Source organism: Mycteria americana, chromosome 17 (genome assembly GCF_035582795.1).
Source record: "Mycteria americana isolate JAX WOST 10 ecotype Jacksonville Zoo and Gardens chromosome 17, USCA_MyAme_1.0, whole genome shotgun sequence".
NCBI lineage: Eukaryota > Metazoa > Chordata > Aves > Ciconiiformes > Ciconiidae > Mycteria > Mycteria americana.
The window spans coordinates 5,391,446-5,418,855 of NC_134381.1; the positions used below are offsets into that span (position 1 = coordinate 5,391,446).

Genomic DNA, 27,410 nt, shown 5'->3' on the forward strand with positions numbered 1-27,410 from the left:
GTGGATTGCTTCATTCTGCATATTGAATACTAAAAGATGCACTCATTTGTCCTCTCTGCAGACACATGATGCTCTGCCAATTTCCTTAATCCAGGCACAGAAGCAGTCAGCAATTGTTTCCATTCACTTTTGATTCCATCTGTAAAAGGAAATACCTGCAATCACGAGAGGCCTTTCAGAACAGGGATTTTGTAGAACTTGCCCAATTTCAACAAACTTTTTCTCTGTTGGCTTAATGGGCATTATCTGGCTGCACATCAGGGTGTCGGTTTTAGCTCCCATTGTGCTGCCATGTGTTTTTCATCGCCGAGATCATCTGTTATTTTAGGATTTCCCCATCTCGCAGTGGCCCTCTACTGACCTGCCAAAGAAGTCCAATCCCCCCCCCCCCCCCCATATTTTAAACTTTTCTTTGTAAGCGGATTGCTCACTGGCCTGATATTGCAGCTTATATTTAATATCAATTTTCACAGATTTTCATGAGTAGTCATTCCCTATTCCGTCTACTTCTAGACTAGTAGCCCATCCTCATCTCACATTTTTGCAACTTCTCTGTCTATGTGGTATTAATAATACCCAGCAACCCTATGGCTGGATCCCCAGTAACACTTCTTAGTTATCTACAGAAAGACAGGAGTAGATACATGAATGCACTATGATTTATCAGAGTAAATGAAGGCAGGGAGCTTTATTAGAAGGCTCACAGCTGATTTAAATTAATATTGCCAACTGTGAGGTTTTACAAAGCCTCTTCCAGAAACAATAGCCGTGTCTGCACTGTGAATTAAGGCCAGCATTGAGATGTACTCACTTTTGTAGCAAGGCATCAAACACAGACTCAGGCATGACCAGGGCAGATGACAGCAGCTCTAAGCCCAGCTGGGGTGTTTGTGCCTCTCCCGCCTGGCTGCCCCCAGCAACCCACCCACCCAAGGGAAGGGGGCGGTGGGGTGTAAGGTGGTGGGCTCTGATGGCACTATGAATCTCCAGGCACTCCTTGTGCCTGGCCGTGTGCAACTTGTTCCTGCGATAATTGCAATACTGTGGTCCAGCCAGATGGATAAAACCTAGATGCGTGTTCATAAGAGCTCGGCCATAGATAAACCTGTTGTTATCTGGCTCAAGAAAACATCTGCCACAGCTGAGCACTTCTCCACTACTTGCCAGTGTGGTGTAGCAGGGAGCATGGCAGAGGTACAAAGGCAGAGAGTCATTTGCTCTATCCAGTGCATTGGAGTTACAGGATGTGAAGCATGACCTTGCAGAAATTGGACTCAGAATTTCACAGAAGCTTCCCTTTTTTTGCCAGTTTGACTTGAGATAATGTAAGGCAATCAAGTCAAGTGACACACTGATACAACCCCTATTCCTGTGTAATTTTTGGTCCAAACTGTACTTTCATTACTTCTTTTTTTCTTGGTTTTTTAGAAACTTTTTTTAAAAAACAATTGCAAGAAGAGCAATTCACTCAGAGCATGTCTAGAAACCAGGCAGCTACCAGTTTCACTTCCCTCCTTGTTCTCTGTGACTCTTAGTGACGTGCAGTGAGAAGCAGGAGTGGTGAAACACAACGCTTGGCATTTCAGGAGGTTTCTCGCTCCAGGTCCTTGAGTGATACCCATGCTGCTTTCTCCTGCACACCTGGCCTCCTGAAGATGCCCAGAAGAGCTCTTCCTCTGTGGATACTCGTGGTGCTGCTGCAGCTGGTGCTTGTCCCATCACAGCTGGCAGGCTGCCTCCTCAATCCCTGTTTGGAGGTATGTGATCTCTAAATGAGCACGAAATCCTTCTGTTTCACTGGTGCAACTTTTCCCCCTGCTTGGGAGATTTGTGCATCAAGTCTGTTGTGTGTGTTCGTTGTCTTATGAAAGCCCATCTTTTTTCCAAGGTTGTTACCAAGGCAATTGAAGTATTTGAAGTAAATGCTGGTCTCAAAAACATCTGAGAACCAGAACCAGCAGCATGAACCATTTCTTCGTATTGGCTTTCTGTACCTCTGAGATTACTGCAGTACAGTTAATCTAATAGATTATATTTCCCTTCAGGAAGAGATGCAAGCCTTGTCTATATTTTCTGCAAAATACCGTATTTTCACCTGATTTGTACTGTAGAGTGATTTCACCAGTACCCCAAGTACCTGGCACTGATCAACTGCCTTTTGCAAACTTTTGCCAACTATTATTACTTACAGGATAACTGTGGTTAGAACTGCCTGCTCATCTGCAGTGTAACAAAGCGGAGAGCTGATCCTGGACACACAGTGCAGCCCCGTGTGTTTGTTTTGCCGGCTCTCTCAAAGGTTGCTGCCGGTTCATCCATAGCCTCAAGGAACACTGTCCTGTAGTTTTGCACCTGCTTCAATCAGCAAGAAATGTAGCTCTTCCTGGGGAGCAGGACTGGTTTTATTAGAAGTGGAAAAGATGCTTAGGATATATAAGATTATTTCCTAAAACTCAGGGCAGCGCACTTAGAAATTAACTACAAGGTTAGTCATTCTGCTCCTGCTTTCCTGACTGTAATTTACTGGCACTTCATGAAGAGCAGATGTTGACTGTGATTGGATCTGCCACTGTTACAGGTCATCCCTAACAAAGCTTTCAGATGCATGGGACTGAATGTCTCTGGAGTTCCTGCTGAAGTCCCAAACACCACCCAGAATTTGGATCTCAGTTTCAGCAATCTGAAATCACTGGGCTCAAATTATTTTTCATCAGTCCCTGAACTGCAGCTTCTGGATCTTACAAGGTAATGAGCTCTTTTATGTGGATACTGGTTAATCTTGCTTCGCCAGCTGGGCCACCGTGGTTGCTTATTTTGGGGTCTGTTGGTCTTGGCTGTTCATTTTTTTTTTGCTTATGACTTTATCCCTGTGTCTGTCTCTCTGCACATCCCCATGGTCAAGTGATGTGCAGCTTTTGGTCCAGTTACTGAGTGTATATCCTCTGTGCAGAGCTGGTTCTGTCAGTCTGATCTGGTAGGTTGGGATGTGAGAAGAGGAGGAAGATGTTTTATTTCTGTCTGAACAATAAGAATGTCAGACTTTTCACTATTACAAAAACTCTGAAGTGGAACATCTTGGATGAGCTGTTTTTCTAATCACAGTTTAAAAAAACTAAAATGAAGGTACATTCATTTTCTAAAAGGCTGTTTTAAAATATCAACATATTCTCTTTTCCCTTCTCCTCACATATCTGGGGGAGGAGATGGGGGAGGCTTATTAGCAAATTTGAATTGATGTATAATTTCCATTGACTTGAGACAACAGTTTCTCTGGGTAAATTGTTTCACTGAAAAATGTCACTCAGTCCTATCAGTTACAGCTCCAAAGTGGCTGAGCAGGTTTGCTGTAAGGCACTGGCTGGATTATAAAGCTAATTTTGCTTGAATTCATTGCAGAATGGATTTGGGTCTCCAATTTTGGATCTTCCCATGTGAAACCATCTTTAGGTGGCCACCCTCTTTTTCCCTCTCCCTTTTCTTCTTTAGAGCCATCATGGCCTGGGGTCTGTTCCTTCTCAGATATCATCAGCAAAACTGCTGACAGAGTTGTGGGCTTTGCCACTGCTGCATCATGCTGATGCCAGTGGGACTGCCCAGATGTGGCTGAAGTGACAGTCTGAAGACTGTGAGGGTGCAAGGTGTCGCAGAGTGCTGTATCTGGTTGGCTCTGCCACCAATGATGGTCATTACAATGTTACTTTGGCCTAAATAGAAAAGTAAAATGCTTCTTTCCTGCTGCCTGCATGAATTTTTGACCTTCACTGTGGCTCTAGGTCTCTTGCTTTGCAATTGAACTTCAGATTTAGAGAGGGAGGAGGAGGTGAGAGAAGGTCTCCTGCCATGGAAGGGTTCCCTTTGCACATTCAGGAGTGCTGGCTCTGCCCAGCACAGTAAAGCCAAACAAGCCCCCAGCGTGAGGTTGAGCCTGAGAACGTTGCACCAGCGCTTAGTGCAGTAGCGTTAGTGAACATGTACTGAAAGCGACAGTATTTCATGCACATTTATTCTCTTTTCCTGCCCAATAGGTGCCACCTCCATACAATAGAAGATAATTCTTTTAAAGATCTTCATAATCTTTCCACCTTAATTTTAACTGCCAATTCCCTCCAATACCTGGGGACAGCAGCTTTCTATGGCTTAACATCTCTGAAAAAACTAGTGTTGGTGGAAACCGACATAGCCTCTCTGACTGACCTACCCATTGGACACTTGCATACCCTGCAGGAGCTGAATTTGGGCCACAACAACATTGCTTCATTGAAGCTTCCCAAGTATTTCACCAACCTGACCTCTCTCAGGCACCTGAGCTTTTTCTCCAATAAGATCACATATATCTCCAAAGGAGACCTTGATGCCCTGAGGGAAGTGAATGGGCTCAACCTCACACTGGTGCTTTCCTTGAATGATATAAAATACATAGAGCCAGGGTCCTTTGCAAAGATTCACCTTCATGAGCTGATTCTAAGGTCCTCTTTTGAGAACTTCAATGTGATGCACACTTCTCTTCAAGGCCTGACTGGTTTACAGGTCAACAGACTAATAGTTGGAGAATTCAGCGACAAACAGAAACTGATAGACTTTCAGAGCGGACTCTTGAGTGGACTGTGTCAGGTACAAATGCAAGAGTTTGTCTTAATCTGTTTCAGGGGATTTGAGAATAACACAGACACTCTTTTTAACTGCATAGGCAATGTCTCCAGTATTCGGTTGGTGGACCTTCAACTTGAAGAGGTGTCAGAGGTTCCTATGTTCTCTCAAGTGAAACAGCTGGAATGTAAGAAATGCAAGTTTAAGGAAGTGCCTGCTGTGAAGCTGTCTCTTTTCAAGGAGCTGAGAGTGCTTCGTATTACCAAGAGCAAACACCTCAATAGCTTCCGGCAGAAATTTGAGAGTCTAAGGAACCTGGAGGTCATAGATTTGAGTGAGAATCGCCTCTCCTTCACTGGCTGCTGTTCCCCTCAGTTTCAAAAGTGTCCAAATTTGAAACACTTGAACCTAAGCTTCAATTCTGACATCAGCGTGACTGGAGATTTCACTAATGTGAAGAATTTATTATATTTGGACCTTCAGCACACAAAGTTATTTGGTCCCGGCTCCTACCCTGTCTTTCTATCCCTTCAGAAACTCATTTACCTTGATATTTCCTATACCAGAACTCATGTTAAATCCCAGTGTACATTTTGTGGCTTGAACTCTTTGCAAGTGCTCAAGATGGCAGGCAACTCCTTTGACAACAATAAATTGGCCAACAACTTCAAAAACCTAAGTCACCTCCACACCTTGGATATTTCGAGTTGCAAATTAGTACAGGTGGATCAAAGTACATTTGATGCCCTCTCTGAACTAAAAGAGCTAAACATCAGCAACAATAAGCTACTGACCTTTGATCCTGTAGTCTACAAGCCGCTCCAAGCCCTCACAGCCCTGGATTTCAGCAACAACCAGCTGAGTGTTCTGTTGGACTCAGGCCTGGAAATCCTGCCTGATAGTCTGATCCTGTTAGACATCTCTCAAAACCTGTTCGAATGCTCTTGCGTATATCTGAACTTTCTGAAATGGATCAAGGAAAAGCAGGAGCTACTGCAGAACAAGGAGTTGATGATATGCCACACACCTGCATACATGAAGAACGTAAGCCTGTCAAGTTTTGATCTGTCCTCCTGCCAACTCAATGCAAGCACAATGGCAGTCTCAGTGGTCATGTTGCTTGCTGCAGTGGTGTTCATCTTCCTGATTTACAAGTACTACTTCCAGCTATACTACTCATTGGTGCTGCTCAGTGGGTGTAAACACTCTGCAGAAAGGGGTGACAGCTATGATGCATTTGTTATCCACTCCAGCAAAGACCATGAATGGGTGATGAAAGAGCTGGTGGAACCCTTAGAAGGAGGAACACCTCCCTTCCAGCTTTGTCTTTACTACAGGGATTTCCTACCAGGGGTACCCATTGTCACCAATATAATCCAGGAAGGTTTTCTGAGTAGCAGAAATATCATCGCAGTCATCTCTACCGACTTTCTGGAGAGCAAGTGGTGTAGCTTTGAGTTTGACATTGCCCAGTCCTGGCAGCTTATTGAAGGAAAGGCTGGAATCATCATGATTGTACTAGAAGAAGTGAATAAGGCCTTGCTGAGGCAGAGGCTGGGGCTGTCCCGATACCTGAGGAGGAACACCTATCTGGAGTGGAAAAACAAGGAAATAAACAGGCACATCTTCTGGAGGCAGCTGACAGGAATCCTGCTAGAAGGCAAAAAATGGAATCACGAGGAGCTAAAGGTCATGTGAGAGAAAGAGAGATCACTTCTGTCGTGTCTCCTATCCTGGCCTTGGCTGATGGCTGGTGCTCAGAAGCTGGTTCTTCTGTGGCTGTTCAGAGTTGGAGGAAGTGGATGGAGGCACTGTAAAAGCACTACAGCAATACCTGCCTTGCTGGTCACCCTTTCTCAAGGGAACTTGCAGGCTAAGGAGTGACAACAACTACAAGAGTTGCACATGCCTGAGCTCCGCGTTTGTCTGTCGCTGTCAACCAAAGCTGGTCCAGCAATCCACACAGGTCTGGTGGGTTGGTGAATAGATGGACTGCTCTTACCATCATTTGTCTGCTTCTGAAACTGGATTTGGGTCCTGGGGCCATTTACCTGGTGGAACTTCAGGGTCTGTTGCTTTGAGTGGACCCCAGGATCTCCAGGGAAGAGCAAAGGTACAAGATTCTTGGCTCTAAAAATGGTGGGAAACAGAAACAAGATTTGGATTCTGAAAGTCTTGGGTCTGCCTCCTTGGGCACCATGACTCAGGGGAAAAACCCTACAGAGGGAAATGGGGTGCCCTACAGCCACAGACCACCTGGCAGCTACTCAGTGAAGCTGAGCAGTTACGTCAGCTGGGGGGGAGGAGGTTGCCGCTGGTGGGAAATTTCCCCAACATGTTTATTTCAGTTTTCTTTAGACCAAGACCAAATATTGAAACCCCCAAATATTTCCATCACCTGGAACTCTTATTTATACCCAGATTGTATAGCATTTGAGAGAGTGGTTTGAGGTTTTCTTGTGGTATCCAAAGATCAGTGGGACCAGAAGCTGCAGAAGTGCTTCATGCCTTTAAAATCAAGGTATTTCTTTGCTCCAACTGCTTCTCCTCATCCAGTGTTTCTGGATATACTGTGTGGGACTGCCCTATATGAGCAAGATTGAGCCTGAACAAAGCATTTTGATGTTTACAGCCAGCCAGTTCTAGAATAAGCTTTTCCTCTCTGGACCAGCCTTAATTCGCTGTTGGAAGGTGCTGTAGGAGCCTTCAGCCCATGGCTTGAAGTGGGCTTTAGATATGTTCAGACCTAGCAATGAGGCTGAGTCCCTCTTCCTTCCTCCCATCACGCTGTGGCAGCCTCTGGTCCCGGTGGGCCTGTGTGGTCAGCGTCTCCAAGGGTTGGGCTGCTACGTTGAACAGGACAGTCACTGAATGGGAGAGTTTTGCCTTTGTTTCCCTGAGAACGTGCCTGACATTTTGCAGGCAGAAGAGATAGAGGAGAAAAGTCTGGGTTAGCTAAACTAAATGTATCCCAGCACTGCCCTGAATAAAGGGAAGGAAAGTCTAAATGCCACTGAATCATATTACCGAGCACTCCATTGATGTGTCGAATATTGAACACTGCTGGAGTATTGCTCTCTATTTACGGAAGGCTTTGGTTGGGATTAATCACTGAATTAGTCTAGTTTTAAACTTGCAAATCCTTCTATAATCAATGACGTTCTACAGAGATAAAACAGAAGCAATTGAGTGGTGAATCAGGTCTGATATTTATTCTGAAGAAAGGGCCTGATCCATCTCACTTTTCTACGCATCAGCCAGCGACATCTCCGTGGAAGCCAGTGATAAGTGAAACCAACATCAGACACTATTTGCAAAAGAGGGAGAGCTAGTTCCAGGGCTTGTACTGGGAAAAGCTGAATCATGGTTCCCTCTCTATGTGCTGTGTCACTAGTATATTGGGGTAACACCACCAAAAAAACCCCACAGCCCTCTCTAGGGTTTTTTGTGACCCATGAGACGAAGCTTTAATAAAACTAAGCTCAATGCCGCGTTCACTTGCCCAGCGAGTCTGTTTTGCATCTGCTAAGTAGTGTTGCAGCAGTTTCTAAAGTGCGGTGCTCCTTACCTCTGCTGGGATTGATGGGCCCAAAGCGCTGCATCTTGCCAGCAGACCTGCCTCCTCACCCAGGGGCAGGGGCTGCTGGAGCTGGGGAGGAGGTGCAGTAAACCAGGGCACAGCTCGAGGTTCCCTGGATTGAGGCCAAGGGAGAGCACGGAGGACAAAGCAAATATTAGCCCGGATTTCAGCAGCTACAAGTTAAATTGGAAAACAAAAGAGGAAAAATTAAATGGGGTGGGAGTTCCTGCTCCTGAATTGAGCAGCACTGAAGCGGCATTTCTCCCTTGCTCTTTCTCTCTGGGGCTCCTCTACAAACAATTCAGTGTATATGTATTTCTGGCACAAAGCGGAGAGTCCTATGATTCTTGATTGTAATTATAATAATGAGCTTCAGAAAGCCTGCAAATGGTTCTGGGCATTATAATAAGGGTTTAGGACAGTACTGTTTAAAAAGCTAGTGTTTGCTGAATATCAAAGCAACTTTAGGAGGAGAGCTGGGGTGATGCTGAGAGGAGGCTCCCACCTGTACAATTTAAAAAGAAACCAGTCACTTGTTCTTCTCGTCCTATTCAGAGTCTCCACAGCGCAGATGGGTATGTGAGTTGCCCCAGGCTTTCTTACTGCCTGAGAGAAAGCACAAAAGTCATCATAGCTTCTGGAAGGGGTGAGGGGAGCGAGACGGTGCAGTGAGACGGAGACTGGAGGCTGGGGCATTCAGAAAACAAGTGAGTTTGGAAAAGGTTCATCCTCTGCAAGCCCCACGGTCACTATTGCTCCTGCTTCCCTCCATGCATTTAGAGATTTCACTTGGCCTCAGCAGTAGTTAGTGCTTTGAAGACACAAGCTGATTTCTTTTATTGCTGAGACCTTCAGCAACAGAAACAGGATTATTTTTTTTTGCTGCGTGGCACAAGAAGGCTCAGGGGGACAGGCTGGCTGGTGACACGAACACCCCTTAATGGGAACTGGGTGCCAGGTACAGCCATGTGCTGTCAATGTCCATCCACGCAGCTGCGGGCTCTGCTGGGTGAGCGGCTCCCAGCCCTCCCCGAGGGGTCATTAACGTGCCCTGGCAGTGCCCGTCTTCCGTACTTTGTGGTTTATGAGTCAAGGAGGGAAAAGGCTGTGTGAACAATTATATTTTCACCATTTACCCAGCAGAGAAAAAGTAGATTTGCTTTTGGAAAACTCAAAACAACTTTCCCCAATACTATAAATGGGGAAAATGTTGTGGTTCAAACAGAAACTCCTATTTGCCTTCGTTATAGGAAGCAAATTTCCAGAGGAAAACTCTGAACGTTCTCATGTCTCCAAAGATGTTGGCATGCATTGTTGTTTGAAAGTGTTCACTGTGCAGCGGGTAGCTTTGATATTATTTACTTGTTTGGGAGAATAAACGAGCAGCCAACCAAACATCCGTGCAGGTCTGCATTCATCTCTCATGTAAATAGCTGAACATGTTCCAGTTATTAAAGCATCTATTTTACCCAGGTCATAAAAACAGATGGAGATGAAGCTCCAAAGGGCTGTTGCATCCAAGCTATTTCATTTCATTTGTAATGGGGATGTGCCCTGATTTCACTATGTGCTTAATTTGACCCATGCAAAATGCCAGTACAGATGAAGCTCTGGTCTTACTTGCATTGCAGAGGCCGATGTCTCAGAGGCAGCCCATCGTGATGTGCTGGCATCATCACCAAGATGTGGTTTGCAGTGAGGGCTCTGAACAGAGCAAGCCCTCATTAGCCTGATTGCATTTGTGGTCTCCACACTGTAGCAGAGACATTATGTAAAAGCTGAAAACTAGAGCCGTTTGCATTGATGCCTGCCTGGATCTGGCTGGCTGCAGTAACAGCACTGCGTGAAGGCTCCCTTGGCCTCCCCAAGTATTAGCACAGACTTCCAGTGTCAGTTAAAAAATCAACAAAACAAGAAAAAGCAGCTGGTTTCTCTGGACCGACTGACACTTGACAGAAACAGGTTGAAACTTTTCTGGAGAGTGTTTGTCCTTTGGGAAATGCTATTTTGTAGGTGGTTTATGTGATTTAATGAGGTAGCGTAGTGAATCTATGGAACAGAAATCGTCATAGCAGGGTTTCTGGTTTAGTATTGCATGGGGTTGTAGTCTTGGACCAGACGCTTTGCATGGAAACAGTGATTTTTGCAATGTTTTGGAGGGGCTGGAAAAAAGGATTTCAAATAAAAGTTAAATTGCTCCACAACATCATTTTAAAAACTGTCGGTTTAGGCTTATGCTGTTGGTTCTCAGAGTACCTTTTCATTCTGACATTTCTTTCTATTTGTATAATCTGACTAGCCTCCCAAAACAAAACCAAAATCTGAAAATGTTTCCACCTACCCAAATTAAAAAACACAAATTTCGTTTTGTGGGAAAACTCATGATTTTTCATTTTTGTACCATGCTGAAAAGCAGAACTTTTGACAAAATGGAAATTCCACTTCCATGACAGCTCTTACCCTGACCCTCTGAAAGTTAAACCTTCACCTGGCTGTATCACACATGTAGTTCGGGCAGTAAAAAACACTGAAGAATCCCCAGAATGAATTTCATTAAGTGCCTTTTGCAAACCATCTTGAGTAGGTGCAGTCAATCAATACAAACTGCCTGAGACTAAGAGCAATTGAACATGGTAGGAAAGAAGCAATTCCTTAACAAGTTGTTCTTTGCCATCACAGCTCAGGCTGAGAATTGGGACAAATGACAGCAAAGCATGATTCGCAGAAGAAGAGCCCATCTGCCGGTAGCACTAACCTTCCTCAGCTTCAAGGTCATGTAGAGGGCAAAGTCAATAATCCGCCAGCCTGGACCTCCCGGCGCTGCTGCGAGCACAGAGGTAGAAACATTGCATAATTGAGGACAGCTCTGTTAAAAGCCTTCAAAAATAAGAAAAAGGAATAAAAAGAATAGGAAATAGATTGGTGCAGGATCTCAGGGAAAGTGGCCACAATTTAGCAGCTGAATCTCAGCTGCTGGAGGTGGCTTGGTCCCAGGGTTTCCAGCACTAACAGCCTAAAACACCTAAAAGACGGAAGTTTTGTGATGAGTCTATAAGTGCTACCTTTTTGCATAATGGTGATAAGAGAATGTTTTGAAATCAGGACCTCTGAGAAGTTTCTTTTAAATCAGGTTTTTGCATACCAGTGCCTACTCAGAGAGCAACTAAGGCAGCAGTGGTGTGTTTTCCATCACTCCTGAGAAGAGGGAGGTAATTCTGCTCTGTTCAGCATGTCCTGCTGGGGAATGCCCAGATTCGGGACCTGTGAGGTTCACCCTGGTGCTTCCTTGCTGGGAGACCCTGGTTCGCCCTCTCAAAACATCATCCTGAGGGATCCTGAATGAAAATGGTGCTTTGCATGTTCCTCTCCATGTCTTCCCAGAATGGGCGGCTCCCGGCCCAGTTCCCAGCCTCAGGCTGTGCTAGCATTCACTACCTGCATTAGTCCTGTTCCTACCCATGTGGAGGATAACCCATGTTAAATACAGATGAAACTCTGGCCTTGAAGTCTGTTATGTACGTGCCTTTATGTGTTCATTAGGGGAGCGTTAAACCCATTTTGCAATGCTCTCTATGACCTCAGTCTGCAAAAAGTGTGATTTTAGCTATTACTGTCACTGGATGCCCTATCAGAGAAGCATGATGGCATTTTCCTTAACATTCCCTTGCATTGCTTCCCCCCACAGCCTTCCCTTTTAACAAATGAAATGTCTGCACCAGAAAGCACGTCTGTATTTACCAGCTGCCCAAATTACATCTTTGGGCCACTTCAGCTGTAGCAGTGGTATTAATATGGTATTCTGTCCTTGCAGTATCCCCGTGGGCCATGCTCCAGAGCAGGTATTGGTGTGGGAGGGATGGAAATGAGCATCGCATGGGTACCAGCCTTGTTCTGCAGGTGACTCGGTGGAGCCTGGCAGCCCTTGGGGCTCCAGCTGGGGCAGGTGACTGGGATGAAAGCACTTCAGCATCTCTGCAGGGCCACAGCCCTGGAGGGCAAAAGCAGCCCAGCCCAGATCTCCCTTTGTGCCTGCCAGGCTACCCAATGTATAGAAGGAGGGAACCAGTACCTACAAAAAATCGTCCAGGTCACAATTTTTTATTTTTCTCTCTGCTTATAGTCATCCTCAATTACAGGACACAAGTTACAGGAGGAGAGACAGTCCCAAGGCAACAGGCATCTGCTTGCTCCATCTGACCCATGTATCTAAGCCCTGCCATCAACAGCACATACCCCCTTCCTCCTGGCCTGTCTGAGCCCCCTCTTACACAGGGTCGCTGTGCTGGGAACTGATGGGCGAAGCGTGTGCTCCGCTTCCCAAAAGGCCTTAGGTACCCCGCAGCACCCAGCTGTACCCCTTCTTCAACAGCATCCTTCGCTGAACCGCAGCTGAGGTGGTGCACGAAGAGAAGCATTAAGGAGAGGGTTGAAAGGGCGACGAAAGTAAAGTCTTGACCACGTCTACAGATCAGATGTGTGGCAGGGAGAGGGTATACGGCCCCCACACTTCCAAAATCCTCCCAACAGAGCTGCTTAAAAACCATTCGTTACTGGCAGTGGGGCAGATCCTCAGCTGAAGCAAAACGTCGCTCCCTCCTCCAGGGCTGGGGCCCACATCCCTCCAGCCAGAGGTTTCAAACGCTGCCGGCAGCGCAGGGAAGCCCGAGCAAGTGCAGCCTCCCCTGCCTGCAGCTCCTTCCTCCCCTATCGCCACATCTTGAGTAGTGTGCAAATAACAACGGCGCATTGTTAGGCAAAAGAGATTTAATTGCAGCCTACGCTCCCAGAGAGAGTAAGATAGGCTTTTCTCCAGATCTAATCTCCAGTCTTTATTTTTTCTTCTTCCCCTCTCTCATCCTTTCCCTCTCCTCAAAGTTTCTCTTTTCTCTCTTTCAGCTCCCAGCCAGCAGCCGGTGACCAGCCCAAAATGTATGAAAGAAGGGAGGGATGTCCTTTTTTTTTTTTACATTTTTTAAACAGTCTTTAAATCCTTTGGAGTGTTTTGGTCCGCAAGAAGGATTAGCAGTAATTCCCCTGCCATCGCTTGCTTCCAACGCTCTGACAATTCATTCTCCTGAGATCCCCTAAACTCGCTGCTGAATACATTAGCCAGAGGACACGGAGCGGGCTTGAGGACACTGTTATCCGTGTCCCTGCTCCCCGCGGCCTGGTTTAACGCACCCACCGGAGGCCCCTGGGTGAGCACTTCTCTCAGTAACCCGAAACAAACCCAAAATTGCCCAATGTGGCAGCGCTGGGGTGCTCTGCAGTGGTTCAGCTCCCATGCTGCGGGGTTCACAAGACGATGCCCGAAAGTAACTCTCCTTTCCTCTCTCACGGGCTCTGTCTCAGCGATGGATCTGACGGGGGCCTGTGCCCCCTCCCCTGCTCCCGGGGTGCAATCCCTCTGTTTGCTTTTCTGAGCAGCGTAGTCTGCTGGGAAGGGCACGCTGCCGTCCCTGCCTGGCTTTGGATGCTGCTGAGCCCCCTTAGATGAGAAATGCTGCCTGCTGTCTTTGCCCTGCCTCGTTTTCTCTGTTGGCAAAATGGGGATCACAACCTGCACACTGTGATTTACTGGAGTGAAGCCCTACGGGGTAGGTGGAGTCTGGATCAGAGCCCGTGAAAGCTGCACTTTCTGTTCCTCAACTCCATTTCCCCCATCTTGGGGTTTTGAAATCCTTCTCTACAGCTCTCTCCCCATGCCAGCAAGTGTGTGTCTGAAGCCAGATCCTTCCACCCCCTTTCCTATCACTGGTCCTGCTCGCAGCCACTTAAGTTTTGCTTTCTTTAAGGGAAACAAGTGCACTGACAGTAGTACAAGAAGCCCTCAGGACCCTCTTTGCAATTCTGCCTTAGCAGTAAAGCCCTCCCTGCCGAGGTACTTCTTTCTGCCATCCCTTCACTGACGCTGTATTAAAATAAGCTGTTAATAAGAAAACCCACAGTCTTGCCCCCCTCTGCTCCTCCTGAGACTGTGGCCCACATCTTTCTGACCTGCACAGAGTCAGCAAGTTTCAGTTCCTTGCCGCTTGCCCCCCCGGCAGCCCGCGTCTTGCCCGGTGCTGAGCTGGGTCAGCCACGCTCTATGCTCTGCCGGTTTTCCCCCACCTCCCACTGCCCCACTGAGGGCGGGTGGGTGACAGGATTCGTGCCTCAGACAGAAACTGCCTGAGCTGTGTTATTGAGAGCCCTGATGGAAATAAAAGGATGCCTGCCTGCCTGGAAAGCAGCCCTCTGCTCTGACCAGGGAGATGCCCGCGAAGGTGTCCTACGTGCTGGGGAGGTGCCCTCCCAGCATCCCGGGGGCTGCAAGGTGGAGAGAAGGATGACGAGATGCTGGGACCGGAGCCTGAGCCAAATCTGGGGAGTTGCTTGCCCTCCTTGCTGGCTGCTCATCTTGGGAAAAAAAAAAGAATGTTTCATAAAGAGCCTCATGAAAGCAAAGTGTATCATGATTTCAGTGTGAGCAGACAGCAAGCGAGATAGGAGCATCCCCTTAGATTTGCCTGCCGGAGGTTATTTACCTCAGGAAGCTGCTGAATAAAAGATACAAAAATACAGCAGAAAGTAGTATTATTTGCTCCTTTCAAAGCATGATGGGAGGCAGAAAAACATTATAAGGGGTATCTTTGAGTCTTGCTAGCCTGGATTTGTCAGGGCAGAGTTTTCACGGAGCACTCTCCGGGTGACCCAGTTTCCGAGACACAGGCACAGACACACACTCCGAGACGCAAACCACAACTTTAATAACTGTGTGACATACAAAGGAGATTTTGATGCAAAGTGGAGCTGACAGGGAAGTGGAAGCAAGTATCTGGTTTTTTGCCCTTTTTTTTTTTTTCCCCCTCCATCCAGTGCCACAGCAGGATTACAGTCAAGGTGGTTTCAACCTTCAGCAAGGACTGATGTTATTGTGGGTTCTGCTTTTAATGACATTTAACAAGAAGCAGTAGCTCAGGGGGAAGGGAAACAAGGGTTTTCTTTTCTTTTCAGGAAGAATTTACTAGAGCTGTCAGGATTAAATGCATGAAGTGAATGCATATGGGGCTGCAAAAGCGACTTAATAGCTTTGCTGCCGGTAACCACAGAACAGCTCTGAGACGGGGTTTGCCAGCCCTGTCATGTGTCTGGTGAAACATCTGTGTATGTGGAAGTGTGCATCTGAGGGTATGTCACAACAACGTGGTCATGCTGGGGTGACTTTGATGTCATGTATGGTTTTCTGGCTGTGGGTATGGTGTGGGTGACATGAAGGTATAGTTATGTAGCGGTAATCTCTGTTTGTTTCTGAAAACTTCCTCTCAAGGATGAAGTGGTGGCTGCTCCGGTCCAGGTGACAAATGTCACTTCTCTCACCATGATTTTATCAGACTTTTCTATAGGATCCCGCAGTGAGCAGGCACATATTAACCTGGGTGGATTTGCCAGGACCCCAGGGCAGGTGCTTGGCTGGCGAGATGCTCCGGGTCGGGTACCCAGCTAACCAGCTCAGCGTTGACCTGGAATGGGTCCAGGCATCCCAAAAAGCTCACATCCTTCCCTAAGTCGTGCCAGGCTGTTGGATTGAGTGCACCCAGGCTGATTCCAGCTGGTTCCATGTCCTTAAAGCAAAATATAGAGACTAGTTGCTTTAATATTGCAGCAAAAAGCTAAAAATGAAACGTTCTCATAAAATCTGGAGCTTAGAAAGGAACCGTACATTGGAGAGGAAGGAACACAGGCAAAACAACCAAAGGAGATGAATGCTGGGCCAAAGTGCATCCCTTCTCAAGCTTTCCTAGGATTTGTTCATGGCAGTGAGAGTCGGAGTGGCGTTTTGGCTTGGACCTCCATTCAGAAAACATTCTTTAATTGTAAATAAGCTGGTGATGCCTTGTGCCCCTCCAGGACATTGTAAGTGGCTAGACTCAAACTTCTGAAAACACAGCAATGAAGAAATGGGGAAGACAGCACTATCACAGAGCTACTGCAGCCCTCATTGTATGAGCTGGCAGAAGGCAGTGGGCATAGCTCAGTAGACATGGTGCCAAATAAAGACAAAAATAAAAGGAGAAGGTGCTATTGTCTGTGCTGCGTGGTGGTGATGCAATTCCCACATGCATTTCAGTCATGTGAACTTTAGCAGATGGTAGACATGTTTGCTGGACTAGGTTGGGAGACCTTGTCAGAAATCCCTCCACGTCTTGAGGCTTCCAGTCTGCTCCATTGAAGAGATGCAGATGCTGAGGCTCTGGCAGGGACCTTCTTCTCCTGGGGACAGCTCTTTTGTGAAGGGACCTGGCAGAAGGTGCACAACCCATTCAGCAGGAGCGTCTGCTGGCACCCTGGTGAGATAGCCAGCTAGAGAAAATGAGCACTTACATGCCAAGCAGGTCATACACCTTGGGTAGGGTGGTGGCAACTTGCTGTAAGAGAAATGTGGTGGTTTTGACTAATTTGGGGGAAAATGTTTTGTCTTATGGTGTGGGGAATTTTTAATGAGCCAGCATGGGGCTCTGGTGGGGAAGAGACAGTCCTCAGTGGTGAGTGCAGAGCCACATCAGCGAGCGTATGACCCATGGTGGGGGGTGTGTGTGTCGGGGAAATGCAGCCTTGAGCTCCTATTTCTCTGCCCAGCCCCTGTTCGAATGGGGAGCCCTCTCTCCCCACCCCTCTAGCTGGAGGGGAGAGGACCCACCAGGCCAGGGACCCTCTCCCCCGTGGGACGAGCTGGCCAAGAGCTCCTCGGTCGCTGTCGGAGCTGAGCTCAGAGCAGATGCATCAGGCCACCAAACGGGCTGCTCTTCTCTGGCTTAGTGTGATGGAGTGGTGATAGCTGCGTGCTTCGTTGCTGCTCTTTGCATCTGATATCCAAACACAGCGCAGGGAAATGACAGCAATATGTGTCCCCCTGACACCCAGAGAATATAACGATATTGCTGTGAAAATGAGGCTGCTGCCGCACAGCTAAACTCTGAACCCTTCCCTCTGCGAAGGAGCTATGATTAGAATCTCATCTCGCTCTATATTGCACAGCACCTGCAGAAGAAAATCCCACCCAGCAGCACGTAACTATTTTTAAAGGCCTTTTTCTAACGGGCTGGGAGACGGGGCTGGTGAGAATCCTGCTGGTGCTGTGGATTTCTTTCAAACTCCTTGCAGAAGAGGATGGAGCTAGACTCGGGGAATGTGGCTCAGAAAAAAGAAAGTGGCAGAATTATTTTGCCAAGTCTGAAGCTTGTGCCAGCTCTTCGCATTGGAAAGCTGAACTTCAGCATCTTTTGCGTCTGTTAATTTTAGTTTTGCAGTACCTAAGTCAGCGCGATGCCTCCAGCTGTTGGAAACTTGCTGTGTGGGACTCGTGTGCTTTGAATACACGTCCAGGCACATGAGCGGGGCGCAGGGGTCCATTTCATGGGAAACATGGGCAGGAGCTTGTCCCAGTGATGCTCTGCTCTCCCATTCAGGGCTGTGTGTTGGGTCAGTTGCCTACAGCTTCTGGGCACCACAAAGTAAGAGGTGGGGAAAGCCACTGCAAATGGGTAGAGAAGACCAAGGGGCTAAAAGAGTCATGTCCTTGGGACGTGGGACACAGTGAGCTGTGAATTTTGGGCTGCCAATGCTAAAATGGCACTGGACATTTTGTAGGTGAATAAAGCTACCAACAAGCCCCAGTAGCATCTGGCAATGGAGAGGGAGCGTAAGTGCAGACGGTTTGAAGCAAAGCCCCACTTTCCACTTGGTATGCTACTCATGGTTGGAGTTTTACACTGTTCAAACATAATTCGCTCTCCCTCTCTGAATGGAACCAGAGAAGTGTATTACATTTATCTTAATAAAACAAGTCGTTTTGCAAGCAGTGGAACATAGGAAGCCTGGTTTCCTACAGTCGTCTCCCATGTGGGTTCTCTGGTGTCGGACAGAATGGCTGAGCTCATATCACGTCCTGGGAGTGGGATAGAAAGTGGAAGGGCAATGGGAAGAAGTGCTAATTTGAGTATATCCTCCTTTATAAAGCTTGTTAGAACTCAATTCCTCTGAGATGTCTCTTCTTCCATCAAATCTGATTGCAGGCCAGCAGGTTTAGAAAACTATTATGCAGTGCCTGTGGGCCAGCTAGTCCAATCAAGCCTTGTTTCCTTGGGAAACTGTGTTAAAAAATAAACAGACCTGACCTGAAATCCCTACAAATTATTTGTCATTATATCCCACGGAGTTTGACCCACATACCTGTGCTTTTCATGGCTGACATTTATCACCAACGCTCTGTGATGGAGATTAGCATTAACCTGAGAAAAAGGTCCCGCTTAGTATGTACCATTGACCATACAGTTTGCAGATTGAGCATGCAGCATTAAATAGATGTATGCAGCTACAAAACCACTTCCCATTTTGTGTAATACAGGCCAACAGAGATTTGAAAAATGTTCCATTTCTGTATAGAAAGACTATTTTTAAAATTGAACAGTAAGTTAGTCCTCTATTGACTTTCAGTTTTCAGCCTCTTACATTTCCATAGCAACTCTGGCCATTTATGCATTTATCTTTGTATTTAACTTCCCTCTTTCATATCATGTCAAGTGGACTCAAGTGCTGCGAAAGGGTTAAACCAGTCTTTCAAATATCTCCCCATTTTTAAGCAATTACTTGAAAATACGTATATATATTTTAGGCTAAATTGACAAGTTTGTGGTTTAATGAAAACTGTCTTTAGAATATTTGCCCTGAAAAACCCTTCAGGGCGATAACAAGAACGAGTCACAACCTCTCTCCTCTCACCTTGCCTTCTATTGTTACTGTGTTCAAAATTCTCATACAGAATCTAAACTTGCAGCTGCGATAGCTGTGACAGTCAAATGGCTGGCTATTGGGTAAGCTTACACTTTGGAAATTCTGGCTTTTTTTTTTTCTTTTCTTTTTTTCTTTTTTTTTAAGTATTTGCATGTGTATTTGGGAACAGTGAGAAAGCAAGTGCACTTCACAACTTTTTGTGCTTCTAGGCTTGAGGCAGAGATGTGAGTTCACCGTGACCATCTACGGTGCAGGGTTAGTTCCCACCAAGAAGCTGGAGGGTGTTTGGTGGGAATGTAGTAACCTCCTCTGAGACCTTGCTGTCCAAGAGAGCTTAGGTAGGTACAGTAAGCCAAGTGGATAGCCTTGGGCACAATGGTGAATCTCCACGCATGACACTGGAGAGCCTCACCCAGTAGGCATTGTTGGCTGAGCTCCTTGGAGAGCGGATTGGTCTTGAAGACTTGGGTAATGTCTACATGGGGCACGGGGAAGACAGCGTTCAGGTCAGTAATCCTCTTCTAAGTCCACACTTGCCATTTCCTCCCTATAGTTTCATGGTGTTTTTAGCTGGAAACTGGTGGGGCTTTCATCCTGGTGACATCTTGACTTTCAATTAACATTGTCAATGCTGCTTCTTTAATGTCTTCCCACCCCTGCTCCATCCAGTTGATTATTCCTACTGCTTACTGGGGAAGGCTGTCCCCTGTCCCCAGGGAAACAACAGGTGACTTAAGAAAGAAGAAGAAAAGCACAGAGAAATATGTTTCCCTGGAGATCTGGTGACACACTCAAGTGAAGCACAAAGGAGAACATGCAGCTTTGGGTAGGCTTTTTCACTGTGACTGTGTTAACCTTGGGCACTGATAACCCACAGTCGCTCTGCAGCAAAGACCTACCTAACTGACCAAGGTGCTTAAGTGCTAAAGGCATTTTTAAATTTTTATTTTAATGGGCCTGGGAGTCTAAATCTCATTGACTTTCAAATTGACTGTGCAGATCAATGCACAATGCCTTGACAAGGCAAGATGGTTTCCTACAAAATGTCCTCCCGCACATCAGCCAGTCCACTTCTACACTGCTGCAGCAGCTTGGCATTCAGTTCTAATCTTCTCCAACTGGGCGATTTCTGATGAGTTCTGGAGCCAGACCTTCAGGTTGTTTTGTGCAAAGATAAGTAAGCAACTGATGGAACTGATGAAAGTATTTAAGTGCCTAACTCCCATTGAAATATTGAAATCCGTTGCCTAACCTGCTTAGACGCATCTGAAAATCCTATTAAAGCACTTCCCTGCACCTTTAAGCACCTAAACACCTTTCAAAATGCATGCTTAGATCACTTAGGGATGGAAGGCCAGAGCACTTCCAGATTTGTGCTTCTAATTCACTTGCTGCTCCCTAAAGAAATGTCTGGTTTTGTCCACACTGTGCCGATGTCCCATGTCACCTTCCCCTTGCATTCCATCACTTGTGTTGTTCCTTGGTGAAGGACTCTAAATAATTCCTCCCCCTTCCTTACTGTTGACACCTTCCTGAGTATTTGCAGGCCGTTATTAAATCACCTCTTTACTCATCCTTTATCTGAGCTGTACATAATTAGTTCCTTTAATCTTTCCTCATAGGTCAATCCTTCTAAACCCTTAATCATCTTTATCTCCTTTTCCTGGAGCCCCTCCAATTTGCTGACACTTTTTTTTTTTTTTCATTTTATTTTGCATCAAGAAACATAGCAAAGACCACAAGTCCTGAGTGCTTTTCAGACTGACTGAAGGCAGTGTGGGGCTGTGGGTTTCCCTGTGGGATTGCCCCTGTTTGCTTCTGGCACAGCCTGGTGAACAAAACTGGTGTTGAAAGGGAGCAAACCACCTCCTGATAATAGCAACTTAGCTCTGCTAGCAAAGACTGGCTCTCCACACCCTGTTCTTTGCTGTCACAAAATCTGCATCCCTTTCCAGCTGAGTGCTTTGGGTGACAGAAAGAGGAGTAAGATTTCCAAGTGTCTCAAGTTCACTGTCCGAGATCAGAAGTTGAGCTGCTTCATAGCACGACGGGTCTTGGATGCGTCCAGCTCCTCCTGCTAAGGGTGCTCAGGGGCTGACAGGTAGGTACTCTGCAAGAGGGGCAAGAAAGGGTGTCCTGGCAGCTCTGGAACAGACTGGAGGTGCTGGACTAAGGGGATAGGGGAAGGCAAGAACCAGCACTGGCAGCTGGCAGGAGAGAAAGGCTCTTTTATTGTTTGCAGTGCAGAGGAGAGGTGCTGCATCATGCATTTCACCAAAAGGAGCTCTTTTTTGCCAGGTTTCGTGTCCCTGCTAGACGAGGTTATCAGCACTGCTACCCCGACAGCCCTTTGCAATGCAGATGCGCTGTAGGAGTCTTGCACTTCTATCCACGTGGGCCACACCACCGGGCTGTTTCCCTTGGCTGTTAGTCTTTCCTAGAGACAGCTGTGCCTTTCCACCTGCCGGAGCTCCGATCTACCTGCTCCTGCCAGGGAAGGATGCTGCTGGGTTCCCACCTCTGGTGCTGCATCCCAAACATGGACACACTGTGCCAGTTCCTGCCCAGCTCTGTATCCCTGCCCAGAATAGCATGGCCTCTTGCTTTGCTCATAAGAATACTAGTTTTCAATTTTTTTTTTTTTACATTATATTTGTCCTCAGTCCTTCCCTCCAACGATTTGAGAACCCTTCTCAGCTGATATTGCGTTCACCTTCACAATGCCCTTGGCCGGTAACAACAGGATGGGAAACGGAAGCCCCGCAGAAGGGATGGAAGGCAGAGCCCTGGCCCTCCAACCTGTGTCAGTGGTCCTAGCTCCTCTGCTGTCAGAAAGCACATGGCAAGGGCCCCAGAAAGAGCAGCCTTTGTGGGGGAACATGACGGAGTAGCGACCACGTGGAGTCTATTTAGGCAGTGCTTTGCTTGGCTCTCTTATCCTAAATGAACACTTGCAATTTTCTCTCTGGGAAGCACAGCTTCTTCTTTCTCCTAAGCAGGCACACCAGGGTGCTCCCTATCACATACTTTGCCTAAAAGCAAAGGCCACCTTCATCTCCTTTCCTTTTAGCAATCATAATTTGCCTCCGGATTGGACTGATTGCAAAACAAAATAAAGCCATGAAAGGGTGGTAGAATTTTTCAGCTCAAACCTGTCTCGTGGTACTCCTAAAACATCAAAAGCCTAAGCCTGTTCTGCAGAACTGGGAGCTGTGAGTGACCATGACCAGCCCTGGGGAACAGTCCCACTTTACAAGTTGCTGTGTTTTTTTGTGCAAGAGAGCCCTGGCAAAGCTACCACAGTCACAACTTTGATGGTTCTCTGCACAGCAGTGAGGACTAGACACTCTCTGACAGAGATGATAAAACCTGCATCTTGAGATCTCTGTCATTCTGCAACAAGTTTGCTTTCCTTTTTTCCACCCGTCCCAGCAAAACCTTGCAAATGGTGCATGACAGTCATCCTGACTCCTCAGAGGATGCCTGGGAGCTTGACCTGGTCTGGCATGTCACAAACAAGGTGAGATCTGGTGGGTTATGTGGAAAGAAGCCATTTTTGTGCTGTGGTGTGCACGTGTGGTTTCCAGTGACCATTACATGCTCCAGATATGGTGTGGTGGTATGAGCAAAGGATCGGGCTGTGGCTCTCAGTGGAAGGGGGCTGGTGGAGTTAAACAGTCGAGACTATCCCTTAAATGTGCCTAGAGGTAGCCACTTGTGCATAACGAGGATGTAAAGCTGCGTGTTTATGCAAGTACTCCTGGAGATCATGGGGGAGGCTGCTGACAGAGAAGTTTTTGCTTGACAGGGATGTGAAATACTTGATCAATGTAGCAAGGGTCACCCTGAGCCTAAGCAATGGCTGGGAGCAATGTGACCTTAGAAAGGAGGTTATTGAAGTGGTCAGGGTATTGCCATCCCATTCCTCTGCCCTTCCCAAAGGCTAATAGCACAGTCCGAAGCCCTCATGGAGCCCAGAGCAGCAGCTGGGCACCCACCCTTCACCATCCCCTGGCACCAGCAGCAGGGAGGCAAGCCCTGCGGCGCCTCTAGTGTACTCCTTCGCTAGAGATTTCAGAGCTCATTCCCTAAAGCTGAATGTGCCTGGTAAAAAGATCTCCAGGCCATTTCCAGTCCAGGAACCTTGGAGGGACCCAGGAAGGTCAGATGCAGCTGTTCTGCCCAGGGTGTTCTGCATTCACGCACGTACATGCACGCACACATGCAGGGGAGGTACACACTGACTCTGCCCCCAAGCACAGTGCGGGCCCGCCACGCTTGTGTGCTCTCTCAGGAGCCGTGCTGCGTCCTCTCCCTGTTTCTGATGCAAGGGGAGATGAGGAGGGTCTGTGTCATATCCTTGCAATGGCTTTTCTGAATCCCCATACATCCATCTCCTGCTGCTTGGAATTGCCACAACCACTTCTAGCCCTCTCTGAGCTCTGATGTTTCCAGATGGGACTAACAGACTCCCTAGGAGTGCAACTGTAAATATCTGCAGAAGTGCCACCCCAGCACTGCAGTGTGGGAGCATCGCTAACACCAGAGCTGTCTTGCTTCTGTGCAGTTGTCTTTATTCATGAAAGGGGCTGCGACTCCCCGAGGGCTCAAAATCAGCAGTGTTTTGCAGCAGCTCTATTATCGAGGCTTGCACTCCATAGCAAGAAAAACAAAGAAGTGAATGCTGTTAGTGCATGGCTGGAGTAGGACAGAGCTATCCTGTCTCTGCCATTGATGTCTCAAGTGGCCATGGTCACCTCACTGGACCCAGTTGTTTTGGAGTTGCATGCAGATGAGTCCTTGGAATTTGGAAATGTCTTTTGTAATGTGAACAGCATCCACCACTGAGACTAGCCTAATTTTCAGTGGAACCTTTGCCGTAATGGTAATAATCTTACCAGTGTCTCTTTTCTGTCAATAAAACTAGAAGCCTTGTACCCTTCCTGAGATGCTTTTTCTGCATATTTCCTTTCGGAGGAGAAGCATAGTTGTGTTGCTTCTTGCACCCAAAATGGATTCTGGTGGCACTGCCAGGGCTGGATTTCTGGAGGCAGCTCGCTGAAAATCAATCTGCTTTTTAACCAGCAAAACCAGCTGTACCATTAACTGACTTCCTGTGCCATGGAGCAAGTACGCCCTGTGGTTTCCCTCCTCCCTCATGCTGTCCTCACCACTGCAATGGCTGGCTATTGCAAAAAGTTTCTCAGAAAGGGTGAAATTCCAGACTGTACTCAACTTGGTTGCAGAACTCCCAGTGACTTCAAATCTGAATACTGCATCGCCAGCATTTTAAGGAACTCAGCAGGGAGAGCCAGAAGCAGATGCCTCACTCTGGGATCCATTTATTTGGAAGCATTCAAACTATCTTGTTATGTTTCTCTTGTGGTGCTGTTTCACAGAGCTCCTCCAACACAGCTTGCAGACATCCACACCCTCCCCTTTTCTCCATGCATCATGGCACAAAGCGGGGTGACTATGACCTTCTCTGGACGTGCAGATGAGGGCTTCTCCTGGGCTGGTAATGGCAGCATCCTTGTAGCAAACATTACTTTCCAGCGGAGCACATGCTTGTTGCCAAATCGCTGCTACCTAAAGTCACTTTAAATGTATGTGACCAGCCCTCCAGGAGAGGGATCCTTGACGTAGATGTTACTGAGATGTGAGCCCACGTGTGACTTGGGAAAGGCTGTCTCGTCTACCAGGACCTGCATGAGGCCAGGGCACTTGTTACAGGATCCTCTTTATTAAGAGTGGAGTTTTTAATTAGAGTGAATAGAGGAAAATACTCAGAATCAGAGTTCTCACTTTTCTTTTTGCAACCTGGGAAACAAATATATTTCAATGCAAACCTTGCCATACTTCATAATTACTCAGAGGACAGATTTTTTCCCAGTGGAATACATCTTGTCCTCTTCCATCTTCTCTTCTCTTCTCTTCTCTTCTCTTCTCTTCTCTTCTCTTCTCTTCTCTTCTCTTCTCTTCTCTTCTCTTCTCTTCTCTTCTCTTCTCTCCTCTCCTCTCCTCTCCTCTCCTCTCCTCTCCTCTCCTCTCCTCTCTTCTTCTCTTCTCTTCTCTTCTCTTCTCTTCTCTTCTCTTCTCTTCTCTTCTCTTCTCTTCTCTTCTCTTCTCTTCTCTTCTCTTCTCTTCTCTTCTCTTCTCTTCTCTCCTCTCCTCTCCTCTCCTCTCCTCTCCTCTCCTCTCCTCTCCTCTCCTCTCCTCTCCTCTCCTCTCCTCTCCTCTCCTCTCCTCTCTCCTCTCCTCTCCTCTCCTCTCCTCTCCTCTCCTCTCCTCTCCTCTCCTCTCCTCTCCTCTCTTCTCTTCTCTCCTCTTCTCTTCTCTTCTCTTCTCTTCTCTTCTCTTCTCTTCTCTTCTCTTCTCTTCTCTTCTCTTCTCTTCTCTTCTCTTCTCTTCTCTTGCTGTTCTTTCTCTCAGTCTGAAAGCCACAGTGTGCAATTTTGCATGCCCTCAGCATGGAGACAGAGCTTCTGGTTTTGGCAGACAGATGACTTTCCAAGGGCACAATGCAAAAGTGTGGTTAGAAATCTTCAAGGTGCAAATGTTTGTGTGTAATTTGTCAGCAATGCGCTTCCCAGATTCATGATGCCTTAGGTCCCAAATGCGCTCCCATTCGTCCTGGAGTTGCATTTCATTACATATCAAGGCAGACATTAGGCAGCAGATGGTTTAGGAGAACAGTCAAGAGGATATAGTTCCCCAAGGGGAATATACTTCCCAGGTTGACATTCAAATGGATAGCATGATTGGCAGAAATTTGAAATGGATTTAAAAAACATACGCTGTTATCAGAGTCCATTAGGGGCTCAGTCCTGAAGAAATCTGAGACGTGGTCACTCCAAATCACGTGAGTGTCCAAGTAGTCTCATTGGGTGGGCTAAAGTTTGAGAGTTTTCTCACAGGAAGAAGCACAGAGATGGGGTGGGAATTGCCGTGTTGGAAGCAATCGTTTTCAGGTCGGCTGGAGTCACGGCCCTGCAGTGCTGGTCCTGAGGCTGATCCTTTGGGGGGACACTTACCCTGAAATAAAAGGGGCATTTTCTAGCAGTCTAGCCTGGCTGCTGATTCATGCCTTGGTTTTGTTGCTGGTTTTCAGGGTTCTTTTTGTTTATTTCCTCTGGATTTAACAAGTGCCAGTTTGAAAGCAAAGGGACCCCTATGGCAATAAGGGACTAGGTTAAAGAGATCTCTGTGGAGAAGCCATAACTGGCCCCGACTTGGGGCAGGGAGATAGCAAAGTACAAAGTGAAAGGTCAGCCTTTTCTTTGTGCACTGATTCACCTATCCACAAGAAATTTAGAGACCCAAATGAGAACTCCTCCCATGACTTTGTTTACAGGCAACACTTCTCAAAATAGCCTCTTCCCAAATAAGCTTCCGTACAACAGCAGCTTCTGTAGAGCTCCCACTTCTGTCACTGTGGTCTTGACAGCAAAACTGTAAGTAAAAATATCAGCAGCAGCTCCAGCTTTATAAAAGCAAAAGTCACCACTGAGTTCCTCAAATCCCCGATCCCTTCGGTGAGGGACAGCAGTGATGACCTTGGGATCTACCTACCTCCCTGGAACACCTCCCTCGCCTAAATACTTTCAAATAAATGGCTAGGTAGCATGAAACTCAATGCCTGGGAGATCTGATAAGCAAGCATTTGTCCCCTCCTTCTGGGTATTGATGTGCAAATAATGTCTGAGATTTCCAGCCAGCACAGACTTGTGCTGTTTTCCCTCCGACTTTCACACAATCGTGATAAGAAGAGCTGAAGGGATCTCTGCAGGGAGCACCCCATTTGCACGAACCCATGTGAACTGCCCCGTATTAGCAAACTACATTTGAGATGGGCTTTAAAGCCACCCGTCCCTTTCAAAATGCGACTTTGAAAACTCAGACTCCCTTGACTTTGTGGGTTGAAGTGAGACACTTTCATGCCTTTGAGAAAATGGTTTATAATATATATACGAGAAAAAAATAAAGGATAAAGACTATTCTCTCGTCTTTTTTTTTTTCTTTTTTTTCTTTTTCCCCTTTTCTTTATTTACCAAAAGTACCTCCAAGGCTAATGGCGTTTTCTTTGGCCACTGGGAGCAGAGAAAGATTGAAGTCTGAAATATGAAAGCTTTTCTCTTGGTTTTTAACAACTTTGGATCACTCTAGTTAACTCAGTCTCAGTTCAAAGCAGAACTAGAAACTGAAAGGCTGGTTCTGTTTTTCTATTAGAAATGAGCAATAAATGATTTCTCATCCGGGAAAGAAACATAGAGGCTTAAAATTCCTTGTCCTGGATGAAAAGTCAAAATCACTAAGACTTTCGTGAGCTGACAAAAAATAAAAAAATTGCCTGCAATACCTCATTTTGATTATATCAAAGTGTTTCATGTGTGACCTCTTTTTCATTTAAAAAAATGTTTTTATTATAATCAGCTTAAATTTCAAAACAAAGTGACTTTGAATAAAAAGT

The 27,410-nt window shown here is 46.7% G+C and overlaps 1 protein-coding gene across 1 annotated transcript; it reads left to right on the top strand.

Moving 5' to 3' along the window:
- The first annotated feature begins 1,655 nt into the window (after window positions 1-1,655).
- On the top strand, window positions 1,656-6,285 carry TLR4 (toll like receptor 4). Its single transcript, XM_075519678.1, has 3 exons — window positions 1,656-1,757; window positions 2,579-2,745; window positions 4,026-6,285. Exons 1-3 carry the CDS (start codon window positions 1,656-1,658, stop codon window positions 6,283-6,285), a joined length of 2,529 nt encoding a protein of 842 aa, XP_075375793.1.
- The last annotated feature ends 21,125 nt before the right edge of the window (window positions 6,286-27,410 follow it).